Source organism: Haplochromis burtoni, unplaced genomic scaffold, assembly GCF_018398535.1.
Source record: "Haplochromis burtoni strain Fernald_Lab_line unplaced genomic scaffold, NCSU_Asbu1 Contig_607, whole genome shotgun sequence".
NCBI classification, from domain to species: Eukaryota; Metazoa; Chordata; class Actinopteri; order Cichliformes; family Cichlidae; genus Haplochromis; species Haplochromis burtoni.
Genome location: NW_024582968.1, coordinates 207,874 through 217,260, shown reverse-complemented (window position 1 = coordinate 217,260; position 9,387 = coordinate 207,874). Strand labels below are relative to the sequence as shown.

At 43.7% G+C, this 9,387-nt stretch overlaps 1 protein-coding gene across 5 annotated transcripts in view; it reads right to left on the bottom strand.

Moving 5' to 3' along the window:
• Nucleotides 1–9,387, bottom strand: part of lrp6 (low density lipoprotein receptor-related protein 6) — a 49,216-nt gene that overhangs the window by 35,352 nt on the left and 4,477 nt on the right. For all 5 annotated transcript variants that reach the window (XR_006053071.1, XM_014330092.2, XM_005949719.3 and 2 more), the window contains exon 2: nt 7,187–7,583. Coding sequence is in view for 4 of the 5 variants with exons in the window: in XM_014330092.2 (XP_014185578.1) it covers nt 7,187–7,583 (397 nt within the window). In the remaining variant the exon portion in view is untranslated. The remainder of the gene's footprint in view (nt 1–7,186; nt 7,584–9,387) is intronic.

Below are 9,387 nucleotides of genomic sequence, written 5' to 3'. Positions count from 1 at the left end.
CAAAACAAAAAAAAAAACATGCAAAAGAACATGAAAAAAAAATCTGTGAAACAGCGAGGCCGCAAAAGGTGAACCGCATTATAGCAGGGACAACTGAAGCCGTATTAACAGGCTGGTCCAGTGTTTTTCTGTCAACCTCGACCTAACAAAACATAAGTCAAAAATCAAAACGTCTCTTCCAGGGAACATGAAAAAAAAAATCTCTGGTGTAAAGTGAAGTCTTTTCTGCTATTTGGTGCATCTCAAATAAATACACCAAAATGTATTTGACAGGGACAAGCACGTTTACTTTATCAGGTTTTAGCAATTTGTTTAACAATATTACCAGCGGTCCTGAAAACGCATTCTAAAGTGTGCTTGTGGCTGGTATACACAGCTATGTGTGACATCAATGTGAAACGTTTTTCATGCATTTTCCACCAAGCCAGTGGATCATCTTCTCCGTCTACAGCCTCCACACTGAGGTAATAGTCCATTTCTATCTGCGCCTTCTCCTCCAGTGTGCAATTTGGCAATTACCGTATTTTCACGACCATAAGGCACACTTAAAAGTCTTAGATTTTCTTCAAAAAGTACGGCGCGCCCTATAGCGCAGTGCGCCCTGTGTGTTGTAAGGAGGACGTAGTAGAGAACACCATGAGAACGCTAAAGGGTGAAGTGTGGGCGTTGATCGTATATACCGGACAATCGCACATACCTGTATAAAAGGACAGGTATGTGCATTATGTGGAACATCGTTGTTTTAACAACCCTGAAAATGGCAAAGAGACACGCTTATGAAGCACAGTTTAAACTGAAGGCCATCAGCTATGCGGAGGAACATGGAAATCGAGCAGCGGCGAGAGAATTTAAGATTAACGAATCGATGGTTCGCAAATGGAGGAAGCTAGAAAACAAGCTCCGGCAGGTCAAGAAAACGCAGCTGAGTTTCCGCGGACATAAGGCGAGGTGGCCCGAGTTGGAGGAAAGACTCGAGCGGTGGATCATCGAGCAAAGAACGAGCGGGAGAAGCGTTTCGACGGTCACCATTCGGCTAAAAGCAGTTTCACTAGCTGAAGAGATGAACATTGAACATTTCCAAGGAGGTCCGTCTTGGTGCTTTCGTTTTAAATGAAATACCCATTTATAATTAAACATCGAATTCAGGATTGACTGAACTAGGGTCCAAGGAGTCCGTCTTTGGGCTTTCGGGTGAGGAAACTCACATCGTCGTGGGTCCTATTCAAATTCACATAAACCATATATTCAGAGAAACGGTGACACATGAATTTTTTACAACCGCGCCTCTACATGGAGCTGCCCGGCAGCAACCGTCCAGGTGGGACGATTAAGGAAAAAGCGGGCCATTCGCCGCTCCACGTGGCAGGGCAAACACAGGCTCGACAAAAAACAGCCAGCCGCCAAGGCCACATTCACAACACAGGGGACTGAGGTCCCGGGGCATGGGTGGACAGCCCGGGGGGAGGGCACCGCCCCCCGCTCTAATGCTGGGTAATGTCAGCTGGTCCATGTGCAGCTGGCTGTGAGGCTCAGGGAGCGTCTACAAAGTGCAACACTGAAAGAACATCATCCATAAATATTGAGTAATAACTGGACTCTCATACAGCGAGACTCAAATGCCTTTAAACATCAGCTTATCCTGCTGATCCAAGTCCAACACTGAGTTTGTAAAAACATGTTTGTCAATCATTTTGTTTGGTTTCTGAGGAAAATGATTCAATAACTTGCTGCTAATACACAACATTTCATCATATTTCCTCATAACCCTCTTTTGTCTGACCATTTGATCCCATTTGAATTTGCAATAAAGGATCCACAGAGTTTGGTGACAATAATGACAGTAGATGTTTGTGTGAAAGTGCTGGAAGCAAATGAGTGTGTGATGTTCTTTCAGTGTTGCACAGCAAAAGTGAGTGGTGTGATGTTCTTTCAGTGTTGCACTTTGTAGACGCTCCCTGAGCACTGGTCTCACAGCCAGCTGCACATAGAGACCAGTGTTGTTAGTCCAGGTCAGAAGATGACTTGTTGGAATGAAAATGAGCTTGTAGTTTGTCTGCTTTAATAATGTGACTGGAAAAAGGTGTTGGACTTCAAATATGTCCATTTCTGTCACACTTCACCTTTAAAAGTGAAGCCATGTGGTTCCTGGAAGGAAAAACACGACTTTTTCAAGTCTTTGTCCTGTTTTTATGAGAAATGTACGACTTTAATGTGAAACATTCAGAGTTTTTTCTCTTGTTGTGTTTGTTTGAAGCTGCTTCCTGTTGGCTTCAGCTGTTTGGAGTTTCCATTTTCTAAACTTCTACATTCTGAACCTTCTTCAGCTCTGAACAGATGATGAAACACTGAATGATTTCAAGCACTTTGTCTAATAAACTTACATCTTTCATTCTTTATACAGATTGATGGACTGTGGTTTGTCAGAGATCAGCTGTGATTATCTGGCAGCAGCACTGAAGTCCAACCCCTCCCATCTGAGAGAGCTGGACCTGAGCTACAACAACAAGCTGCAGGATTCAGGAGTGAAGCATCTGTGGATGTCCAGACACCACTTTCATTCACAGATTGGCTGTGGTTTGTCAGAGATCAGCTGTGATTATCTGGCAGCAGCACTGAAGTCCAACCCCTCCCATCTGAGACGGCTGGACCTGAGTAATGACTCCTTTCGACTAAGAACAAGCTGCAGGATCCAGGAGTGAAGCATCTGTGTGGTTTCCTGGAGAGTCCAGGATGTAAACTTGAAACTCTGAGGTCAGTCAGCATGTTTTAGTTGTGCTGAGATGAATATGATGTGAAAGTTGTGCTGACACTAAACTGCAGACATCAGGCTGATATTATACTGATCCACACTGAGGATCTTCATGGTAAAGTCTGTTTTCTTCTTCTCTGGTTTAGTCCATTGACTGCAGCAGAACAATGTTCACATTTCAAACAGTGATACTCAACGTATGGCCCGCGGCCCACACGCGGCCTGCCCACCTTTCCTGATTCAGAGAGAGGGGACCCTGATGAACTGTGTAGTGTTCTTCCTCACAGTTCTGGCCCATGGCACGGGGCCCACGACAGAACAAAGGGAGTCCCGAACCCACCCAGTGGTTGCGTGCTGGATTCAGAGCCGGGACGTGTTGAGTGAGGAGTAACTCACGGCCTGACATTAACTGTCTAGCTTCTTCCTCACAGTTCTAGTTATACTCTTATAGTACACGGCGACACGATCCATGCATATTATTAAATCCATCCACAGGTCTCGCACCTTGACGTGTAAGTACAAGGATCAGTAAAATGGCAAGGCACCACATGAACCCATCGAGCAGCGAGAACACGTGCAGAGCAATATTTCTAAACTCTGATTACTACGAGCTTTATCAATTTTCTGTGAACACAGTTAGACTTGATCAGAGATGTGATCGATCACAGTACGAGGTATCAATACTCCCTCTCTTTTTAGTACAGTGCGTCTTATGGTCGTGAAAATACGGTAGTTCATCCATGTTTGGACTTCTTCTGTGCTTTAAATGCATAAATCAGTCCGTGCATTATTACATTGCTCCGCCCATCAAAAAGCTTGCGCATTCGCGATTATATCGCATATCGTTAGTTACTGGACTGACGATTGTTGGTTGTAAATTTTTTTACGTACCACACAACCTTAATACATATTACATATAGGGCTGCCACGATTAGATCGACTATCAAAATCGTCAACGACAAATTTAATAGTTGACACGCCGTTTAAAGCCTCGTAAGATCATGAAAGATGGAGGAATAAGTAGTAGGATTTAACAGTGTAATAACAGACTGAAACAGAAGATGGCAGCACTGCATGTACAAGGATGCCAGCGGAGGATGCATTTGAAGCTCGATTACGTTACAACGACGCAACGAAGGCTTTCCAAATTCGAAGACTTCTGCAAATGCAGCCGACAAATGCGTCCTACTTTCCCCCAGATTTGAAGGATGGGTCGGGTGAATCCTTTGTGGCCCAACTTATCCCAGAATTCATAGCACGGCTCAGCCAATTTCAGTTTCCAACAATAGCGGCAGCTACTTAGTTTTAATATTACTCTCTCTAAATTCTGTGAATCTCTGGCAGCTCGAATTGTGTGAAGTGTTTCCAGCTGGGCATCGCGTACCTGGAGTCGAGTGTTTAAACTGATGCAAGAAACTATACATTTTTAGACATAAGTTGTAACGGCCGCCGTTTTCGTTGTGTGTATTTATTACACAGCGTGCTGCGAGGAAAAGCCTGTTTTAACGTTTGAGTCTAAGGTTTATTTTTTAGCACCTGACTGCTCTTTTTTGCTTCTCATCTGTAAACACTGTGCATCTTTCACGTGATTCAGTTTATTTTGAAAAGTCTCAGCAGGATCTTGAGCTTTACTGCGAAAGGTTTATGTGGAACAAGCGGACATGCAGTGGTTTTAGCATCGTTGTTGCTAACGACAACGAATAAAAACAAACGCTTGTCTGTCTGTAGTGTGGTTATATTAAATGTAAGAGAAAGAGAGAACTTTAAGAAATTAACTAAAGTGACCATCAAAATAATGAAAAAATATTGCCGTAAACTGTTTATTTTGTGACACGACGAAACAAACAATAGCGTAAAATGAAACGATAGACGTTTTTATATCGTCATCCGATATACAGTGGGGCAAAAAAGTATTTAGTCAGCCACCGATTGTGCAAGTTCCCCCACTTAAAATGATGACAGAGGTCAGTAATTTGCACCAGAGGTACACTTCAACTGTGAGAGACAGAATGTGAAAAAAAAATCCATGAATCCACATGGTAGGATTTGTAAAGAATTTATTCGTAAATCAGGGTGGAAAATAAGTATTTGGTCAATAACAAAAATACAACTCAATACTTTGTAACATAACCTTTGTTGGCAATAACAGAGGTCAAACGTTTACTATAGGTCTTTACCAGGTTTGCACACACAGTAGCTGGTATTTTGGCCCATTCCTCCATGCAGATCTTCTCGAGAGCAGTGATGTTTTGGGGCTGTCGCCGAGCAACACGGACTTTCAACTCCCGCCACAGATTTTCTATGGGGTTGAGGTCTGGAGACTGGCTAGGCCACTCCAGGACTTTCAAATGCTTCTTACGGAGCCACTCCTTTGTTGCCCGGGCGGTGTGTTTTGGATCATTGTCATGTTGGAAGACCCAGCCTCGTTTCATCTTCAAAGTTCTCACTGATGGAAGGAGGTTTTGGCTCAAAATCTCACGATACATGGCCCCATTCATTCTGTCCTTAACACGGATCAGTCGTCCTGTCCCCTTGGCAGAAAAACAGCCCCATAGCATGATGTTTCCACCCCCATGCTTCACAGTAGGTATGGTGTTCTTGGGATGCAACTCAGTATTCTTCTTCCTCCAAACACGACGAGTTGAGTTTATACCAAAACGTTCTACTTTGGTTTCATCTGACCACATGACATTCTCCCAATCCTCTGCTGTATCATCCATGTGCTCTCTGGCAAACTTCAGACGGGCCTGGACATGCACTGGCTTCAGCAGCGGAACACGTCTGGCACTGCGGGATTTGATTCCCTGCCGTTGTAGTGTGTTACTGATGGTGACCTTTGTTACTTTGGTCCCAGCTCTCTGCAGGTCATTCACCAGGTCCCCCCGTGTGGTTCTGGGATCTTTGCTCACCGTTCTCATGATCATTTTGACCCCACGGGATGAGATCTTGCGTGGAGCCCCAGATCGAGGGAGATTATCAGTGGTCTTGTATGTCTTCCATTTTCTGATGATTGCTCCCACAGTTGATTTTTTCACACCAAGCTGCTTGCCTATTGTAGATTCACTCTTCCCAGTCTGGTGCAGGTCTACAATACTTTTCCTGGTGTCCTTCGAAAGCTCTTTGGTCTTGGCCATGGCGGAGTTTGGAGTCTGACTGTTTGAGGCTGTGGACAGGTGTCTTTTATACAGATGATGAGTTCAAACAGGTGCCATTCATACAGGTAACGAGTGGGGGACAGAAAAGCTTCTTACAGAAGACGTTACAGGTCTGTGAGAGCCAGAGATTTTCCTTGTTTGAGGTGACCAAATACTTATTTTCCACCCTGATTTACGAATAAATTCTTTACAAATCCTACCATGTGGATTCATGGATTTTTTTTTTCACATTCTGTCTCTCACAGTTGAAGTGTACCTCTGGTGCAAATTACTGACCTCTGTCATCATTTTAAGTGGGGGAACTTGCACAATCGGTGGCTGACTAAATACTTTTTTGCCCCACTGTATATAGTAACTATGAAGTCTAATATGCCCTAGTAAGCTATAGTATTTTTTCCTTTGGGAAGGTACCATCTGTGTAGTCTGCAATTCTGTTGAAGAAAGATGTTGAATCTATTTAATTATTTAAAAATAATTGATTTCTGTGCATTTTTTTACACTGCATCAAATTAAGTTGATTACGTCGATTAAGCACATCAGGCGGAGGGTGGGGGGTGGTTCCCTATTTTTTTGCTGGGAGTTGGCAACGCCTATTAGGTTGTTAATATTTCTGCTAAGTACTCTTTAAAATACCAGAATAGGGAGGATGGTGTAGGTTTAAGTTTATTAGCTATCAGTATTGCTGAACTATGAAATATTTTGGGTGCAGTGTATTTTTTGCATACAGGTATAACAGAATAGCTTTAGTGTTTTGTTTTTTTAAAACTTGAGTATGAACTTATACAAAATGCAGCAAGATATTAAAAAAACAAAGTTTTATTCATTAAAAAATACACTATATCGGATTCATATTGGTATCGGCAGATATCGTTATCGGTCATAAAAAAGTGGTATCATACCATCTCTACTATCAACATGTCCTCCCCAAGAGGACAATGAATCACCCCCTCCCACAAAAGAGAGATAACAAAAAAAGAAATCCTCAAGTGTTGACCCAACCCCCCCCCCAAAGACCAGCTGCTAACATTTTGGCCTAAAGGGGAAGAACCAAAAATGCCTTTTTCAGACAGAAGAAATTATTATTAGTTTGAACTAAGAATCATACAAAGCTCCAAGAACAAAAACAGAGCTGGAAAGAAGCAGATCAGAGTAGTGTAACATCATCTGCCAAACCTCTCAGTAACCTTCAAATGGATCAAGGATCAACTCGTAACCAAACCACCAGCTACATCCTGACATTCTTCTCCTGCAGGCCGGAAACCAGCCAGATGATCAGACTCACCCTCGTTCTGGATCCAGGGCGATGGCTCTCGGCTGGTCCAGCTCCTGCCAGAACAGAACCTTCCTCAACGATCCGTCCAGCTCAGCCACTTCAATCCGATTGGTTTCTGAGTCTGTCCAGTAAAGTTTACTCCCTAACCAATCACACGCCAGTCCATCTGGGGAGGCCAGACCTGATATCACAGTCTCCAATGCGCCAACCCCCGACTGGTTGAAGAAGGTGCGTTTGATGGCCTCCTCACTCACATCACTCCAGTAGATGAGGCCCTTGGAGAAGACATAGTCCACAGCTGCGGCGTCCTCCAACCCTCCAACCACCACCGTGGCGTTAGCCTTCTCATGTGCCGCATCCACGAGCCGAAGATCTCGCCTATTCGCATATAGTAATAGAGGCTCACCTGGAAGACACGGAAATATCATTAGGATTGCACATATCAAAAAAACAAAGACATAAACATAGTTTTACAACATAATGCCTCATGAAACTGCCCTGAACCTCCACCGTTTGGATGTAAACAACAGATGTTTCAGAAAGCAGCAGCCATGCTGTATTCCTAGAATATTTAAAGGTAGAATGGGAGAGAGAGCCTTCAGTTTTCAGGCACCTCTTCTGTGAAACCAGCTTCTAGTTTGAATTTGGGAAACAGACACTATCTCTGCTCTTAAGATTAGGCTTAAAACTTGCCTTTTTGCTAAAGCATATAGTTAGGACTGGATCAGGTGACCCTGAATCCTCCCTTAGTTATGCTGCAATACGTGTAGGCTGCTGGGGGATTCCCATGACGCATTGAGTATTTCATTTTCAGTCACCTTTCTCACTCAACATGTGTTAATAGACCTCTCTGCTGAATCACACTTGTTATTAATCTCTGGCTCTCTTCCACAGCATGTCCTTCATCCTGTCTTCTTTCTCTCACTACAACCGGTCGCAGCAGATGAGCCTGGTTCTGCCAGAGGATTCATCCGGTTAAAAGGGAGTTTTTCCTTCCCACTGCGCCAAAGTGCTTGCTCATAGGGGGTCATAATTGTTGTATTATTTTAGGGTCTACTTTACAATATAACGTGCATTGAGGCGACTGTTGTGATTTGGCGCTATATAAATAAATAAAATAAATCGAATTGAAAATTGAATTGAATCATGTTTCTTTTCCTTTAACACAATGCTGGTGCTTAATCTAGAACTGGTTCTGATTGATCCCAGTGCCACCCGTCAGGTGCTACCTGAGCATGAGGTTAGAGCAACTAGAATCAGTGATTTCAGGAGAAATACATCAGTCATCTCCACTATGATTTGCTTTCCATGGAAATTATCCAAACTTCTTCTAGAATTGTTATATAATCCTTTTTAAACTGTCAAAATGTAGACTGAACTCTGGACTCTTAAGCAGCTCCAGCAGCACTACAGATCTGCATCTGGGAAAAGATCCGGATCCAGTGCCAAACGTGGGACTGTCTGCATGTCTCCACCAAAAACGGTTGGTGTTTGTGCAAAAAAAAAAAAAAAATGCAACACCAGCAGAACACGGCAATGGAGGATCTCCTTTAAGAACGTCACCAGTGACTGCAGACCCAGCCCACACATTGTGTCCACCATGACATCTGAGTAGGGCTGGGCGATATATCGAGTTTTTAAAAAATATCGATATATTTTCATACGAGATATAAGATGTGACAATATCGTTTATATCGATATAGTCTATGTTACGTTATAATTATACTTGTGGAGCCGCAGGTTTGCCTCTCTTTCGTCCACTTTTGTCTCTACGCAACGTTACTCGGCCTCGCCTCTCCTTCACTGAACACAACTCCGCCTCCCCCATAGCTTCACCTGCAGGCAATGACAAGATGAAAGCGGAAAATCTCCGTTAGCGAGTTACCGCGGATCGTCCCGTGCGTGGGGCTGGACGGCGTCAACGTGTTAGCGAGCTAACCGCGCTAACGAGCTAACCGCGCTAACGACATGCAGCCAGGAGGGGCTGCACGGCCTAAAATCCTTTCATTTTCTCAAAAATCGACAGTGCGCCTTATGTATGAATTCTGGTTGTGCTTACTGACCGCGAACCGATTTTATGTGGTACACAGCGCTCAGCAATCTGTCAAAAAATGTTTTAATATGACTTTGCTAAGCTACGGAGCTGCACCGCTTGATGGATTGTCGGAGGATTACGGCTACCGAGGAGGAGCCTCGCGGAGTGATACGTA